At 38.7% G+C, this 18,986-nt stretch overlaps 1 protein-coding gene across 3 annotated transcripts in view; it reads left to right on the top strand.

Annotated features, from left to right (window-relative positions):
• Positions 1 to 18,986, top strand: part of LRP6 (LDL receptor related protein 6) — a 183,793-nt gene that overhangs the window by 68,363 nt on the left and 96,444 nt on the right. For all 3 annotated transcript variants that reach the window (XM_022577612.3, XM_022577611.3, XM_089920312.1), the window contains one exon: positions 2,172 to 2,369. In XM_022577612.3, coding sequence (XP_022433320.1) covers positions 2,176 to 2,369 — 194 coding nt within the window. In that variant the 5' untranslated portion in view covers positions 2,172 to 2,175. The remainder of the gene's footprint in view (positions 1 to 2,171; positions 2,370 to 18,986) is intronic.

Below are 18,986 nucleotides of genomic sequence, written 5' to 3'. Positions count from 1 at the left end.
TCTAACTATAGGATTCAAGGTAGGGAACACGAGGTGATGAAACTAGGAATTTAGGCTAGGCCTAAAGAATGGCTGTAACTTGCCTCAATTTTGCTTCCCTTTTCCCTTCCTAATGCTACTATTTCCATATATATAACACCTTTATATGTTACAAGCCCAATAAAACAAGTTTATAATTACTTTTTTGTGCAGTTGTCTTTTTAATCCATTAAGAGAAGAAAAGGGAAAAATATATTTGTACTGTCTTTTATAATTACCTGTATGAGTACTGTTTGCTTCTTCATGTGGATTTGAGTTAACATCTAGGTCACTTCTTTTTTGCCTGAAGAATATCTTTGGTATCTCTTGTAAGGCAGATCTACATGCCACAAATTCTCTCACTTTGTTTATCTGGGAATGTCTTTATTTCACCTTCATTTTGGAAAGATAATTTTGCTGTATGTAGGATTCTTGGTTGACATTTTAATTTCTTTTAGTGTGTCATCCTACTGCTTTCTGCCCTCCATTGTTCTGATAAGAAATCAGCTCTTAGTTATATTGTGGTTTCTTTGCAAGTGATGAGTTGATTTTCTTAGTGCTCTCGATTCCTTTGTCTTTCAACAGTTTAACCGATGTGTATAGTTGTATATCTCTGTGTTTATCATACTTGGAGTTTATTAAACCTCATGGATGTACGGGCTAGTATTTTAAAAATCAAATTAGGGAAGTTTTTGGTCATGATTTATTTGAAATATTGGAACCAAAGTACAATGATCATATTTAGGAAATTAACATTAGTACATTTCTATTATAGAATTTGACATGCTGTCAAATTTTGCCAGGTTTCCCAATAATGTCTTTGTAGCATATTCCCCAACTGATCAGTACAGGATCATACACTTTATATAGTTACTGTGTCTCTCTTTGTTTATTTATTTTTCTTTATTTTCTTTTTGGCTGCTTTGGGTCTTAGTTGCAGCACGCGGGATCTTTTTGTGGAGGCATGCGGGATCTTTTTCGTTACTGTGTGGTCTGCTGGAGCTTCTCTCTAGTTGCGGCTTGTGGATTTTCTCTTCTCTAGTGGTACGTGGGCTTTGTAGTTTGTGGCACGTGGGCTTAGTTGCCCCGCGGCATGTGGGATCTTAGTTCCCCAACCAGGGATCGAACCTGCGTCACCTGCATTGGAAGGTGGATTCTTTACCACGGGACCACCAAGGAAGTCCCTTACTGTGTCTCTTTATTTTCCTCCTACCTAGCTTAGTTCATCTGCCTTTCTTTGACTTTTATGACATTGATATTTTCAAAGGCAGCTGTTTTGTACAATGTTTAATTTGGTACTCTCTCTTTCCTTAATAATTTTATTCAGGTTATGCATTTTGGGACAGAAATAATATGTAAGAGAATATACATAAAACAGATGGTATGGGGGATTCCCTGGTGGTGCAGTGGTTAAGAATCCGCCTGCCAATGCAGGAGACATGGGTTCAAGCCCTGGTCCGGGAAGATCCCACATTCTGCACAGCAGCTAAGCCCGTGCGCCACAACTACTGAGCCTGCACTCTAGAGCCCGCGAGCCACAACTACTGAGCCCGTGTGCCACAACTACTGAAGCCCGCGCACCTAGAGCCTGCACTCCCAACAAGAGAACCCACCACAATGAGAAGCCCACGCACCACAACAGAGTAGCCCCTGCTCACCACAACCAGAGAAAAGCCCGCGTGCAGCAATGAAGACCCAACACAGCCAAAAATAAAATTAAATAAATAAATTTATATATAAAAAAAGATGGAATGTTCTTCCCAGCATATCACATATATGATGCCAGTGTTGATGATGTTAATTTAGATGATGTGGATAAGGTGGTGTCCACCAAGTTTATTTTCTCTAAAGTTACCATTTTCCCCTTTGTCATTAATAAGTAATTTGTGGGGAGATACATTGAGACAGTGTAAGGTATCCTTTTTGCCAAAGAAACTTTGATCAGATGGTTTTTGTGTCCTGATGATGCTTGTCTTGAATCAGTTATTACCATCATGGTGGCAAAAAGATAGATGCTTAAAATTTCGATAACAGTTTCTAGGAGTTTCAGTTTTAGTGTTCCTGAGAGAGCTTTCTTTATCCAATAGTGATAATTATAAGATACTTGGTGGTTAACCTGCTTATGTCATGGGTTTATTTTTCATGATTTTTAGGTTCATGTACTGGACAGACTGGGGAGAAGTACCAAAGATAGAACGTGCTGGAATGGATGGTTCAAGTCGCTTCATTATAATAAACACTGAAATTTACTGGCCAAATGGACTGACTTTGGATTATGAGGAACGGAAGCTTTATTGGGCAGACGCAAAACTTAATTTCATCCACAGATCAAATCTGGATGGAACAAATCGGTAAGATTGCCTTATAAATTTATTTTTAAACTTTAAGTCAACCCTGTGATATCTTGATGTAGTAATCAAATTATAAAGCTTAATTTTATTAAGAAGTTAGCATATTTTTGGCTTAACTGTCAAAGGGGAAGAAGAATAGATTTTTAGTTTGCTTTTTAAAAAGGTAATGACATTTCTCATCTATCTTGGTGGCACTTAGAATTTATGGGTTGTATTTACTCCTTCTTTACTCTGAGCTAATTTAGTTCTGCAGTGGTTCTCAACCAGGGATAGTGCTTCCATTCTCCTCCAGAGTGTTTGGAAATGTGTGGAGAATTTTGGTTAACACTGGGATTGGGAGTACTACTAGCATTTTAGTTCCTGGGGGGCCAGGGATGCTAAACATCCTGTAATGTGCTGGGCACCTAATGTGACAAAGAGTCATCCTGTTCAGACTTACCCACCTCCCAGGTGCTGTTTGTGGAAGCTCATTTGATAAATCTGTAGACCAGGACAGGGTTGGCCACCTTTTTCTGCAAAGGGCCGGATCGTAAATATTTTAGGCTTTGTGGGCCATATCTCTGTTGCAGCTATTTACCTCTGCTGTTGTGGTGTGAAAGAAGCTATATATAATAGCTAAGGGAATGGGCATGATTGTGTTCCAGTAAAACTTTTTTTGAGCCATTGGACTCTAGTTTGCTGACCCCTAGACTAGGAGAAAACCTACTGCATGTATGCTATACCCCAGTATTCACAGAAGACAAAGTTATAGTACATAAACATGGAATTTCTATTCAGATCATGTTCAGATTTAAAAAAAAATTTTTTTATTGAAGTATAGTTGATTTACAATGTTGTGTATGTTCAGATTTTTAAAAAATATTTATTTATTTAGGCTGCGTTGGCTCTTTGTTGCTGTGTGTGGTCTTTCTCTAGTTGTGGTGAGCGGGCTTATCATCGTGGTGGCTTCTCTTGTTGCAGAGCATGGGCTCTAGGCACATGGGCTTCAGTAGTCGCGGCATGTGGGCTCAGTAGTTGTGGCACACAGGCTTAGTTGCTCCGCGGCATGTGGGATCTTCCCGGACCAGGGCTCAAACCCGTGTCCCTAGCATTGGCAGGCGGATTCTTAACCACTGTGCCACCAGGGAAGCCCTGTTCAGATTTTTAAAAATCCTTCATATATTCTTGTGTTTGGAAGATCGTTTCGGTTTCTAGTGGCCTCATTCTAAGACTCAGTAGAAGCAGGGAGCCTTAGGTGGTTGAGGAGTTGTTAAAAGTGTACACGGTTGTAACTTACCTGAATTGTGAGTCAGGAGTCATTTATAAGTGTTGAAAACCAGGAAAGATTTAAAGAATATATTAAAGGGAACTTTTTAAAATCATGGAGTGAGAGAATTTTTTGCCTTGTTGCAAAAAAGAATGAAATGACTCACAACAGGATGGTTTAAAAATAATTAGAAATAAGTGTCCAAAAAAGTGATAAGTATATGATGAATATAACAACATAATTGCTATGTCTGAACTTCAAATTTGTCTTTGAGAGGGATACTAGGAAGTGAATATGGCCACTCTGTAGGTTTTTGACTCTCAGAATACCCCGCAAAAAACCAATGGAACAAGATAGCAAATCTGAATACTTACCGTAAAGTTAACCTCAGGCATCCAGAAATGAAAGCAGGTAAGGGCAGACCACTGACAGCCACAAGACCTCCATAGTATTACTGTCTGTGCAAGAGTAAGCTGAGAGAGTGAGTAAAGTATTTCACTGAACTTAAAAGCAGGGGACCTCCAAAATAGCCCCAGCTATTTACTAGACAGTGTAGTGGGCTATATTAAGAGCAGTAGCTGAAATGAGAGTGGGGGGTTGCCCACTCCAATATGAGGCAAGTGCAGTGTGTCCGTGGTAAAGACAGAAGAGGATAGAGCAGTCTGGCTCCAGAGAATTCTCAAAACAGACCTGCTGGAGTTCTCTACCAGGACAGGGTACTACAGAGTAGAGACAAAGTTGAATAGAATAGCATCAAAATTCAGCACAGTAGGGAAAATTAAGGAATGAAAGGAGAAGGAAAGAGAAGGTTCAGATAAGGATGGGCAGAGGAAGAGCTGGGATATCTCAGAAAGGGAGCTACCATATTTTTTAGCATGTGAAAACAGAAGAGTGAATTCTGTAAAGTTAGAAAAACTACGCTGAACACCACTATGTTCTAAAAGTTTAGGAAAACTAATTTCACATAAATAGAAACATAAAAGTATCAAGGTATAAAATCCCATTTAAGGTTACTATGAAGGATATCTTATATTTATAACAGTATTTTAAGCTAATAACAGCTAAACTTTAAATGCGTACTTAGGGACTTCCCTTGCAGTCCAGTGGTTAAGACTCCACGCTTCCACTGCAGGGGGCTCGGGTTCAATCCCTGGTTGGGGAACTAAGATCCTTCATGCTGCATGGTGCGGCTAAAAAGAAAAACCAGAAAACAAACAAACAAACAAAAACAAACCGTGTACTTAAACTCTACGTTTTTTCTCTGCACATTTACTGTTTGTGATGTCACAATGCATATCTTTATACCTTGTGTATCCATTAACACATTATTATAGTTAGTTTTTACTACTTTCGCTTTTAAGTGATTTGCTCACCACCATTGCAGCATTAGAATATTCTGAATTAACCCTATATTTATCTTTACCAGTGAGATTTATACTTTCATATGTTTTCCTGTTACTAATTAGCACTCTTGTTTCATGTTGAAGAAGTACCTTTAACATTTCTTTTAAGGCCGATACAGTGGTGATGAACTCCTTCAGCTTTTGCTTGTATGGAAAACTCTTTATCTCTCTTTTCATTCTGAAGGACAGCTTTGCTGGGTACAGTATTCTTGGTTGGCAGTTTTTTCTCTCAGCACTTTGACTGTATTGTCACTCCCTTCCGGCCTGCAAGGTTTCTGCTGAAAAACCTACTGATAGCCTCATGGGGGTTCCCTTGTGAGAGACAGCTTGTTTTTTCTCTTGCTACTTTCAAGATTCTCTCCTTGTCTTTAACTTCTGACATTTTATTTATAAAGTGTCTTGGTGTGGGTCCTTTTGGATTCATCGTTTTTGGAAGTTTCTGGGCTTCCTGGATCTGGATGTCTGTTTATTTCCCCAGGTTGGGGAAGTTTTCAGCCATTATTTTGGGATAAGCTTTCTTCCCCTTTCTCTCTATCGTCTCCTTAGGGGACCACGGTCATGCAAATAGTAGTCCACGTGATGGTGTCCCATAAGTCCCTTAAGCTATTTTCACTTTCTTTTGTTTTTTCTTTTTGCTTCTCTGACTGGATGAATTCTACTGCCCTGTCTTTGAGTCTGCTGACCCTTTCTTCCCCTTGATCTAGTGTACTCTTGTACCCCTCTATTGAATTCTTTATTTCAGTTACTGCATTCTTCGGCTCTCTGATTTCTGTTTGGCACTTTGTTCTCTTTTAATTTTTGTTGTTGTTGTTGAAATTCTCACTTTGTTCATGCATTGTTCTCCTGACGTCAGTGAGCATATTTATGATGGTTGTTTTGAACTCTTAATCACGGAAATTATGTATCTTTGTTTCATTATGAAGTCTGTTTCTGTAGGGGTTTTTTTGGTTTGTTTGTTTGAAACATATTCCCTTGTTTCTTCATTTTCCTTGACTCTCTGTGTTGGTTTCTGTGCATTAGATAGAACAGCCACCTCTCCCAGTCCTGACAGAGGAGTCTTGTGTAGGATATGAACCTTAGCATTCAGCTTGGCCTGAGCTCTTGGTTGTCTCTCAAACCTTTGTGATTGTCCAAGCTGGCTTCTTTGTTCTTCTTGCTCCCAGTAGTTGAGTGTGTGCCAGGATTTGTCAAGTGTTCCATAGAGGAGGATTGCAGTTGGTACCTAGGTGAAGGCTGTTTGGAAGTCAGACCCCCAGGCAGCAGGGAATATACATGTAGTTTGAGCCCTTCTATGGAGAATCTTGGAGATAGGCTTTTTTTGCCTGCTCCTTCTGCTCTGGACCCAGCTTATAGCTGTGAAAGAGGTTCCTCCTGTACCCATTAAAAGCTGCTTCATTGTTTGCCACAGTCCTGTGGGATTGGTCAGTGCAAGCCCTGTTGACTTTCAAAGCCAGGTGAGCCAGGGGCCCATTCTTTGAGTGGCATCCATGAAATCTGGGGTACCAGATGTGTGTACAAGCTGATTCTGTGTGGAAATACTGGAGATTTGGAGTGGGCTAGTGGGAGAAGGCAGAGGCGGTATCTGCTGGCTTCCCTGGTCTCCTAGGAGGATTGCAGTTAGCCCCTGGATGTCTGCCAAGTTAGGAGCCTGAGCATTAGACAGCAGCTTTTAAAGTATGAAAATAGACCTCTTTTAGGGAAGGACTGGGAGATGAGCAATTCTGACTGCTCCCTCTGTGCTGAGCTCTGCTGGGCTCGACGTCTTATGTAAGCCTAATGGGAATCGAAAACAAAAACCTGTCATAGATATACAAAAGATTAATAGAAAAATCATCAAATCACAAAGAGAGGAAGAGAAGAAGGGAACAATTGAAATACAAAACAGCCAGACAGCAACAGAATGGCAATAGGAAGCCTATACCTATCAATAATTACTTTATATGGAAATGGACTATATTCTGCAATGAAAACATGTAGAGTAGCTGAATGGATAAAACACAAGACTCACTGAATGTTGCCTGCAATAGACTCACTTCAGCCATAAGGAAACACACACTTTGAAAGTAAAGGGATGGAAAAATGTATTCCATATGAATGGAAACTAAAAGAAAGCAAGGAAGCTATACTTATATGAAACAAAATAGATTCTAAGCTGCAGACTGTAACAAGAGACAAAAAAGGTCATTATATAATGATAATGGAGTCAGTCCAAGAAGATATAATTTTGTTAATACACCCAACATAGGAGCACCTCCATATATGATGCAAATATTAACAGGCCTGGAGAGAGTAATAGACAGCAATACAACAATAGTAGGGACTTCAGTACCTCACTTTCAGTAGTGGATAGATCACCCAGGCAAAAATCAATAAGCAAATATTGGACTTAAAGTACATATTAGACTAGGTGGACTTAAGAGATGTTTAGAAACATTCCATCTAACAGCACCAGAATACACATTCTTCTAGAGCACACGTGGAACACTCTGGAGAATAGATTATATGTTAGGCCACAAAACAAGTCTTAATAAATTTAAGAAGGTTGAAATCATAACAGGTATCTTTTCTGACCACAGTGGTATGAAACTAGAAATCAGTTACAAGAAGAAAACTGGAAAAGTATCACCTCATACCTGTTAGAGTGGCTTTTTTCAAAAAGACAAGAAATAACAAATGTTGGCGAGGATGCGGAGAAAAGGGAACCCTTGCGCACTGTTGATGGGAACGTAAATTGGTGCAGCCACTGGGGAAAACAGTGTAGAAGTTCCTCAAAGAAAGAAAAATAGAACTACCATATGATCCAGCCATTCCATTTCTGGGTATATGAAGAAAACAAAAACACTTAACTTGAAAAGATACATACACCCCTATGTTCATTGCAACGTTTTTTACAATCACCAAGATAAGGAAACAACCCAAGTGTCTATTGATGGTTGGATGGATAAAGAAGGTGTAGTATATATGTACAATGGAATATTATTCAGCCGTAAAAAAGAATGAAGTATTGCTATTTGTGACAACATGAATGTATCTTGAGGGCATCATGCTAAGTGAAATAAGTCAGACAGAGAAAGAAATACCATATGATCTCACTTACATGTTGAATCTAAACAACAAACGAACCAAAAACCAAGCTCATAGATACAGAGAACAGATTGGTGGTTGCCATAGGCAGGGCAGGGTATGGGGGTTAGTGAAATGGTTGAAGGGAGTCAAAAAATACAAACTTCCAGTTATAAAATAAGTAAATCCTGGGGATGTAATGCACAGCATTGTGACTATAGTTAATAATACTGTTTTACATATTTGAAAGTTACTAAAAGAGTAAATCTTGGGCTTCCCTGGTGGCGCATTGGTTGGGAGTCCGCCTGCCGATGCAGGGGACACAGGTTCGTGCCCCAGTCCGGGAAGATCCCACATGCTGCAGAGCAGCTGGGCCCGTGAGCCATGGCCGCTGAGCCTGCGCATCTGGAGCCTGTGCTCCGCAAAGGGAGAGGCCACACAGTGAGAGGCCTACGTACAGCAAGAAAAAAAACAAACAACTTCCCAAAAAACAAAAGTTGAGAACCAGAAGGCTTCACTGGTGAATTCTACCAGACATTTGGTAAAGAATTAGTACCAGTCCTTCTCAAAGTCTCCCGAAAAATAGAAGAGGAGGGAACTCGTACAAACTCATTTTAAGTGGCTAGCCTTGATATCAAAACCAAACAAGAAGCCTACAAGAAAAGAAAATTACAGGCAATATTCCTAATGAGTATAGACACAAAGATCCTCAACAAAATACCAGCAAACTGAATTCAGCAGCACATTAAAAGGATCGTATACCATGATCAAGTGGAGTTTATTCCAGGGATACAAGGATGGTTCAATATATGCAAATCAATCAATGTGATTCAGCACATTAACAAAATGAAGGATAAAAGAGATGTGATGATCATGTGATCATCTCAATAGGTGCAGAAAAAGCATGTGACAAAATTCAGCATCCGTTCATGATTAACTCTCAACGAAGTAGTTATAGAGGGAACATACCTCAACACAGTGAAAGCTATATATGACAGACCCACAGCTAATATCATATTCAAAAGAGGAAAGCTGAAAGTTTTTCCTCTAAGGTCAAAACAAGACAAGGATGTCCACTCTTGCCACTTTTATTCAGCATAGTACTGGAGGTCCTAGCCAGAGCAGTTAGGCAAGGAAAAGAAGAAAAGGCATCTATAAAAAGGAAGAAGTAAAGCTGTATTTGCAGATGATCTGATGTTATATATAGAAAATTCTAGAAACCACCACAAAACTGTTATAACTAAAAACAAATTCAGTAACATTGCAGGATACAAAATCAGTATACAAAAATCAGCTATGTTCCTGTTTGCTAATAATAAACTATCAGCAAAATTAAGAATATCTTATTTACTATATCATCAAAAAGAATAAAATACCTAATATTAAGTTTAACCAAGGAGGTAAAAGACCTGTACACTGAAAACTATGACACTGATGAAAGAAATTGAAGAAGACATAAATAAATTGAAAGATATTTTATGCTCACAGATTAGAAAAATTAATTTGTTAAAACGTCTGTACTACCCAAAGCCATCTACAGATGCAGTGCAATCCATATCCAAGTTCCAGTGACATTTTTCACAGAAGTAGAACAAACAGTTCTAAAATTTGTGTGGAATTACAGAAGACCACAAATAGCCAACGGAATCTTGAGAAAGAATAAAGCTGGAGGCATCACACTTTCTAACTTCAAACTGTATTACAAAGATGTAGTAATCAAAACGGTATGGTATTGGCATAAAAACAGACACAGAGAGCAGTGGAACAGAATAGAGAGCCCAGAAACAAACCCATGCATAATTGGTCAATCAATTTATGACAGAGGAACCAGAATATCCGGTGGGGAAAGGATAGTGTTTTCAGTAAACAGTTTGGGAAAACTGGATATCCACATGCAAAAGGATGAAACTAGATCCCTATCTTTTTTTTTTTTTTTTTTGCATTACACGGGCTTCTCACTGTTGTGGCCTCTCCCATTGCGGAGCACAGGGTCTGGATGCGCAGGCTCAGCGGCCGTGGCTCACGGGCCTAGCCGCTCCACGGCATGTGGGCTCTTCCCGGACTGGGGCACGAACCCGTGTCCCCTGCATCGGCAGGTGGACTCTCAACCACTGTGCCACCAGGGAAGCCCTAGATCCCTATCTTATACCACACACAGAATCAACTCAAGGTGGCTTAAAGACTACAGTATGAGACCTGAAACTATAAAACTTTTAGAAAAGAACAGAGTGTAAGCTCCTTGACATTGGTCTTGGTTATGATTTTTTGTGTGTGTTTGACACCACAAGCAAACAGTATGGAGGCTCCTTAAAAAATAAAACATATTAATTCCATATGATCCAGTAATCCCACTTCTGGGTATTTATCCAGAGGAAATGAGAACAGGATCCTGAGGAGATATCTGCACTTCCATGTTCATAGTAGCATTATTCACAGTATCCAATACATGAAACAATCTAAGTGTCTGTTAGCGGATGAATGGATAAAGAAGATGTGGTATATACACATTCGGTAGAATATTGTTCAACCATGAGAAGGAAGGACATCCTGCTGTTTGTGGTAACATGCACAGACCTTGAGGCCATAATGCTCATTGAAATGACCCAGATAGAGGAAGACAAATATTGCATGGTATCACATACGTGTGGAATCTTTAAAAAAAAAAAAAAAAGTCAAACTCATAGAAACAAAGAGAAGAAAAGTGGCTGTCAGGAGATTGGAGGAAATAGGAAGGGGTTGATGGAAGGGTGTGAACTTTCAGCTATAAGATGAATAAGGTCTGAGGATTTAGTATAGAGTTGACTTTTTTTTTTATTGCGGTATGCAGGCGCTCACTGCTGTGGCCTCTCCTGTTGCGGAGCACAGGCTCTGGACGCGCAGGCTCAGCGGCCATGGCTCACGGGCCCAGCCGCTCCGTGGCATGTGGGATCTTCCCAGACTGGGGCACAAACCGGAGTCCCCTGCATCGGCAGGCAGACTCTCAACCACTGTGCCACCAGGGAAGCCCTACAGTTGACTCTTGAACAACATGAGTTTGAACTATGTGGGTCCATTTATGTGCAGGTTTTTAAAAATAAATATGTACTACAGTACTATATGATTTGTGCTTGGTTGAACCTGCGGATGTGGAACTTCAGATATGGGAGTTCCAGCTGTAAAGTTATACACAGATGCAGGGGTTTGCTTTAATCCCTGTGTTATTCAGGGGTCAGCTGTATAATATTGTGACAGTCGTTGATAACACTGTACTGTGTAATTGAAATTTGTTAAGAGAGTAGAACTAAAATATTCTAACCAAAAAACCCCCCCAAAACACGAAACCCTAAAAAGTAAAACAACCCCCCCCAAATGTGTGAGATGTGATAAATAACTAGATGAGGGGAGGGGTATTCTTTCACAATTTATATGTTTATCATATCATTACTATGTACACTTTATGTATCTTTCAAATTTGTTTGTTAATTATACCTGGAAAAAGCTGAACAAAAAAAAAAGTGAGGAACAGAATAATGTCCTTACATAAAAATCTCCCCAGAAAGATATGATCATAGAACACATTAAACCTCCATTTTAAAATGCACTATCACTAATTGAGACACCAGTATCACATGTCAAAGACCAACATAAATTAAAATTAGAAAGTTCAGAGATGAGATGCCAGAACTGAGGAAAGAATTATAAATAAAAGAAAAAAATCATTTCAGAAAAGTTAGCTAAACTAGAAGGGACACAAGAGTGAGTAAACAGAAAAGATCTTTAAACAGAAGTTGAAAAGGGGGAAAAATTTAAGGCCTAAAAAGAAATGTAAAAAATGAACAGGATTTGAGAGAAAGTAACAAATATTAAAGATAGGCAAAGAAGAAAAAACACATAGATAAAAAAGACTCTTAGGAAGATAACTTATGTAAAGGAATAGGACAAATATGAGGAACTGTAATTAAGGAAAAGGTTTTTAAAAGAAGATTTGAAATAACAGATAGAGAACCGTATGTACCTGGTAATATAAGCTAAAGCTTATACAAGATATAAGTAAAATCACTCTATAGAAAAAGGAAAATATTCCTTTAAGAATAAAATAACTGACTTTTTAAAAGGAAAAGAAAATTAGATTCACATTAGGCTTTCTCACAGCAACACTCCCTGTCAGGATTAAATGGAATAGTATTTTTAAGATATTGAAAGTAAGAAGGTGTGAGCCAGTGATTTTTTTCCCCAGCAAAAGTGATTTTCCTTATACAAAGCCATAGACAAATTTTATCAACATGCAAGAAATCAAGAAATACTGTTTCCCTGAGTCATTCTGAAAATGGACTAGTGGCTGAGCTTTAGATAATCAAAATGATGAGCGATATAACAAAGTAAGGCTTGGTGAAGAGCATCAGACATATAATTAACTTGTATTAAGACTGAAGGAGGATTAAGATTGAGAGTATGGTATATAAGGTCTAGATAATGTAGGTAAAGCACCACTCTAAAAAATAGAGTGAAGGGACTTCCCTGGCGGTCCAGTGGTTAAGATTCCGTGCTTCCACTGCAGGGGGCATGGATTCAATCCCTGGTCGGGGAACTAAGATTCCACATGCCTTGCAGAGCGGCCAAAAAAGAATAAATAAATAATAAAATAAAATAAAATTTTAAAAATAGAGTGAAAGAGGTATTACATGCAAAAAATAATAACTAGAATTATGACTTATAACATTATACCAGAACATCTAAGATTATTAGAAATTTCATGTAATGTCTGAAACATTTATATTAACATATTTCCATACAAATAACCCAAAGATAGTTTAGTATTAGTTTTTTTTTTTAATTTTAAAATTTAATTTAATTTTTTTTTTTGTACAGCAGGTTCTTATTAGTCATCAATTTTATACACATCAGTGTACACATGTCAATCCCAATCGCCCAATTCATCACACCACCATCCCCACCCCCCCGCAGCTTTCCCCCCTTGGCATCCATACCTTTGTTCTCTACATCTGTGTCTCAACTTCTGCGCTGCAGACCGGCTCATCCGTACCATTTTTCTAGGTTCCACATACATGCGTTAATATATGATATTTGTTTTTCTCTTTCTGACTTCAGTCTGTATGACAGTCTCTAGATCCATCCACGTCTCAACAAATGACCCAATTTCGTTCCTTTTTATGGATGAGTAATATTCCATTGTATATATGTACCACATCATCTTTATCCATTTGTCTGTTGATGGGCATTTAGGTTGCTTCCATGACCTGGCTATTGTAAATAGTGCTGCAGTGAACATTGGGGTGCATGTGTCTTTTTGAATTATGGTTTTCTCTGGATATATGCCCAGTAGTGGGATTGCTGGATCATATGGTAATTCTGTTTTTAGTTTTTTAAGGAAACTCCATACTGTTTTCCATAGTGGCTGTATCAATTTACATTTCCACCAACAGTGCAACAGGGTTCCCTTTTCTCCACACCCTCTCCAGCATTTGTTGTTTGTAGATTTTCTGATGATGCCCATTCTAACTGGTGTGAGATGATACCTCATTGTAGTTTTGATTTGCATTTCTCTAATAATTATAGTGATGTTGAGCAGCTTTTCATGTGCCTCTTGGCCATCTGTATCTCTTCTTTGGAGAAATGTCTGTTTAGGTCTTCTGCCCATTTTTGGATTGGGTTGTTTGTTTCTTTAATACTGAGCTGCATGAGCTGTTTATATATTTTGGAGATTAATTCTTTGTATGTTGATTCGTTTGCAAATATTTCCTCCCATTCTGAGGGTTGTCTTTTCGTCTGGTTTATGCTTTCCTTTGCTGTGAAAAAGCTTTTAAGTTTAATTAGGTCCCATTTGTTTATTTTTGCTTTTATTTCCATTACTCTAGGAGATGGATCAAAAAAGATCTTACTGTGATTTATGTCAAAGAGTGTTCTTCCTATGTTTTCCTCTAAGAGTTTTATAGTGTCCAGTCTTACATTTAGGTCTCTAATCCATTTTGAGTTTATTTTTGTGTATGGTGTAAGGGAGCATTCTTATTTCATTCTTTTACATGTAGCTGTCCAGTTTTCCCAGCACCACTTATTGAAGAGGATGTCTTTTCTCCATTGTATATGCTTGCCTCCTTTGTCAGAGATCAGTTGACCATAGGTGCGTGGGTTTATCTCTGGGCTTTCTATCTTGTTCCATTGATCTATGTTTCAGTTTCTGTGCCAGTACCATATTGTCTTGATTACTGTAGCTTTGCAGTATAGTCTGAAGTCAGGGAGCCTGATTCCTCCAGCTCCGTTTTTTCCCCTCAAGACTGCTTGGGCTATTCAGGGTCTTTTGTGTTTCCATACAAATTTTAAGATTTTTTTTCTAGTTCCATAAAAAAATGCCATTGATAATTTGATACGGATTGCATTGAATCTGTAGATTGCTTTGAGTAGTATAGTCATTTTCACAATATTGATTCTTCCAATCCAAGAACATGGTATATCTCTCCATCTGTTGGTATCATCTTTAATTTCTTTCATCACTGTTTTATAGTTTTCTGCATACAGGGCTTTTGTCTCCCTAGGTAGGTTTATTCCTAGGTATTTTATTCTTTTTGTTGCAGTGGTAAATGGGAGTGTTTCCTTAATTTCTCTTTCAGATTTTTCATCATTAGTGTATAGGAATGCAAGAGATTTCTGTGTGTTAATTTTGTATCCTGCAACTTTACCAAATTGATTGATTAGCTCTAGTAGTTTTCTGGTGGCATCTTTAGGATTCTCTGTGTATAGTATCATGTCATCTGCAAACAGTGACAGTTTTACTTCTTCTTTTCCAATTTGTATTCCTTTTATTTCTTTTTCTTCTCCGATTGCCGTGGCTAGGACTTCCAAAACTATGTTGAATAATAGTGGTGAAAATGGGCATCCTTGTCTTGTTCCTGATCTTAGAGGAAATGCTTTCAGTTTTTCACTATTGAGAATGATGTTTGCTGTGGGTATGTCATATATGGCCTTTATTATGTTGAGGTAGGTTCCCTCTATGCCCACTTTCTGGAGAGTTTTTATCATAAATGGGTGTTGAATTTTGTCATAAGCTTTTTCTGTATCTATTGAGATGATCATATGGTTTTTATTCGTCAGTTTGGTAACATGGTGTATCACATTGATTGATTTGCGTATATTGAAGAATCCTTGCATCCCTGGGATAAATCCCACTTGATCGTGGTGTATGATCCTTTTAATGTCTTGTTGGATTCTGTTTGCTAGTATTTTGTTGAGGATTTTTGCATCTATATTCATCAGTGATATTGGTCTGTAATTTTCTTTTTTTGTAGTATCTTTGTCTGGTTTTGGTATCAGGGTGATGGTGGCCTCATAGAATGAGTTCAGGAGTGTTCCTTTCTCTGCAATTTTTGGGAAGAGTTTGAGAAGGATGGGTGTTAGCTCTTTTCTAAATGTTTGATAGAGTTCACCTGTGAAGCCGTCTGGTCCTGGACTTTGGTTTGTTGGAAGATTTTAATCACAGTTTCAATTTCATTAGTTGTGATTGTTCTTTTCATATTTTCCATTTCTTCCTGGTTCAGCCTTGGAAGTTCATACCTTTCTAAGAATTTGTCCATTTCTTCCAGGTTGTCCGTTTTATTGCCATAGAGTTGCTTGTAGTAGTCTCTTAGGATGTTTGTATATCTGCGGTGTCTGTTGTAACTTCTCCTTTTTCATTTCTAATTTTATTGATTTGAGTCCTCTCCCTCTTTTTCTTGATGAGTCTGGCTAATGGTTTATCAATTTTGTTTATCTCCTCAAAGAACCAGCTTTATTTTTATTGATCTTTGCTATTGTTTTCTTTGTTTCTATTTCATTTATTTCTGCTCTGATCTTTATGATTTCTTTCCTTCTGCTAACTTTGGGTTTTGTTTGTTCTTCTTTCTCTAGTTCCTTTAGGTGTAAGGTTAGATTGTTTGAGATTTTTCTTGTTTCTTGAGGTAGGCTTGTATAGCTATAAACTTCCCTCTTAGAACTGCTTTTGCTGCATCCCATAGCTTTTGGATTGTCGTGTTTTTGTTGTAATTTGTCTCCAGGTATTTTTTGATTTCTGCTTTGATTTCTTCAGTGATCTCTTGGTTATTTAGTAACGTACTGTTTAGCCTCCATGTGTTTGTGTTTTCTACATTTTTTTCCCTGTAATTCATTTCTAATCTCATAGCGTTGTGGTCAGAAAAGATGCTTGATATGATTTCAATTTTCTTAAATTTACTGAGGCTTGATTTGTGACCCAAGATGTGATCTGTCCTGGAGAATGTTCCATGCGCACTTGAGAAGAAAGTGTAATCTGCTGTTTTGGGATGGAATGTCCTATGAATATCAATTAAATCTATCTGGTCTATTGTGTCATTTAAAGCTTCTGTTTCCTTATTTATTTTCATTTGGGATGATCTGTCCATTGGTGTAAGTGAGTTGTTAAAGTCCCCCACTATTGTGTTACTGTCCATTTCCTCTTTTAGAGCTGTTAGCACTTGCTTTCTGTATTGAGGAGCTCCTATGTTGGGTGCATACATATTTATAATCGTTATATCTTCTTCCTGGATTGATCCCTTGATCATTATGTAGTGTCCTTCCTTGTCTCTTGTAACATTCTTTATTTTAAAGTCTATTTTATTTGATATGAGCGTTGCTACTCCAGCTTTCTTTTGATTTCTATTTGCATGGAATATCTTTTTCCATCCCCTCACTTTCAGTCTGTATGTGTCCGTAGGTCTGAAGTGGGTGTCTTGTAGACAGCATATATATGGGTCTTGTTTTTGTATTCATTAAGTGAGCCTGTGTCTTTTAGTTGGAGCATTTAATACATTCACATTTCAGGTAATTATCAATATGTATGTTTATGCGGCCATTTTCTTAATTGTTTTGGGTTTGTTTTTGTAGGTCCTTTTCCTCTCTTGTGTTTCCCACTTAGAGAAGTTCCTTTAGCGTTTGTTGTAGAGCTGGTTTGATTGTGTTGAATTTTCTTAGCTTTTGCTTGTTTGTAAAGCTTTTGATTTCTCCATCGAATCTGAATGAGATCCTTGCCGGGTAGCTTAATCTTGGTTGTAGCTTCTTCCATTTCATCACTTTAAGTATATCATGCCACTCCCTTCTGGCTTATAGAGTTTCTGCTGAGAAATAAGCTGTTAACCTTATGGGAGTTCCCTTGTATGTCATTTGTCATTTTTCCCTTGCTGCTTTCAATAATTTTTCTTTGTCTTTAATTTTTGCCAATTTGATTACTGTGTGTCTCGGCATCTTTCTCCTTGGGTTTATCTTATATGGGACTCTCTGCCCTTCCTGGACTTGGGTGGCTATTTCCTTTCCCATCCTAGGGAAGTTTTCGACTATAATCTCTTCAGATATTTTCTGGGGTCCTTTCTCTCTCTCTTCTCCTTCTGGGACCCCTGTAATACGAATGTTGTTGCGTTTAATGTTGTCCCAGAGGTCTCTTAGGCTGTCTTCATTTCTTCTCATTTTTTTTCTTTATTCTGTTCTGCAGCTGTGAATTCCACCATTGTTTCTTCCAGGTCACTTTTCCGTTCTTCTGCCTCAGTTATTCTGGTATTCATTTCTTATATTGTAGTTTTCATTTCAGTTATTGTTCATCTCTGTTTGTTTGTTCTTTAATTCTTCTAGGCCTTTGTTAAACATTTCTTGCATCTTCTCAATCTTTGCCTCCATTCTTTTTCCGAGGTCCTGGATCATCTTTACTATCGTTATTCTGAATTCTTTTTCTGGAAAGTTACCTATCTCCACTTCATTTAGTTGTTTTTCTGGGGTTTTATCTTGTTCCTTCATCTGGTACATAGCCCTCTGCCTTTTCATCTTGTCTATCTTTCTGTGAGTGTGTTTTTTGTTCCACAGGCTGCAGGATTGTAGTTCTTCTTCCTTCTACTGTCTGCCCTCTGGTGGATGAGGCTATCCAAGAGGCTTGTGCTAGTTTTCTGATGGGAGGGTCTGGTGGTAGGTAGAGCTGACTGTTGCTCTGGTGGGCAGAGCTCAGTAAAAGTTTAATCCCGCTTGACTGCTGATGGGTGGGGCTGGGTTCCCTCCCTGTTGGTTGTTTAGCCCGAGGCAACCCAACACTGGAGCCTACCTGGGCTTTTGGTGGGGCTAATGGCAGCCTCTGGGAGGGCTCAGGCCAAGGAGTACTTCCCAGAACTTCTGCTGCCAGTGTCCTTGTCCCCACGGTGAGACACAGCCACCCCCCGCCTCTTCAGGAGACCCTCCAACACTAGCAGGTAGGTCTGGTTCAGTCTCCCCTGGGGTCACTTCTCCTTCCTCTGGGTCCTGAAGCACACACTACTTTGTGTGTGCCCTCCAAGAGTGGAGTCTCTGTTTCCCCCAGTCCTTTTCAAATCCCGCTAGCCTTCAAAGTCTGATTCTCTAGGAATTCCTCCTCCCGTCGCCGGACCCCCAGGTTGGGAAGCCTGACGTGGGGCTCAGAACCTTCACTCCAGTGGGTGGACTTCTGTGGTATAAGTGTTCTCCAGTCTGTGAGTCATCCACCCAGCAGTTATGGGATTTGATTTTACTATGATTGTGCCCCTCCTACTGTCTCATTGTGGCTTCTCCTTTGTCTTTGGATGTGGGGTATCTTTTTTGGTGAGTTCCAGTGTCTTCCTGTCGATGAGTGTCCAGCAGCTAGTTGTGATTCTGGTGTTCTCGCAAGAGGGAGTGAGAGCACGTCCTTTTACTCCACCATCTTGGTTCCTAGTCCCCAGTTCATTACTTTGAATGTTGGTAATAAAGAGAATCAAGCAATTTATCTTCCCTTTTGTATATGAATCTACCAGTAGCTAACAAAGTAGTAGATATGAGAAAGCTATTCCAGCTAATAAATGATAGAAATAATATAATTAGAATATCATCATTTTATAACTTCCAGTGAACTATTAGATCTAGGCATTGAACGTCAATGGCTACTGACATCAC

This window comes from Delphinapterus leucas, chromosome 11, assembly GCF_059928025.1.
Source record: "Delphinapterus leucas isolate spDelLeu-1000000601 "Yukka" chromosome 11, BTC_Dleu_Yukka2, whole genome shotgun sequence".
Lineage (NCBI taxonomy): Eukaryota > Metazoa > Chordata > Mammalia > Artiodactyla > Monodontidae > Delphinapterus > Delphinapterus leucas.
Note: the sequence above shows the minus strand (reverse complement) of the source record. Positions and strands in the feature narration are given on the sequence as shown.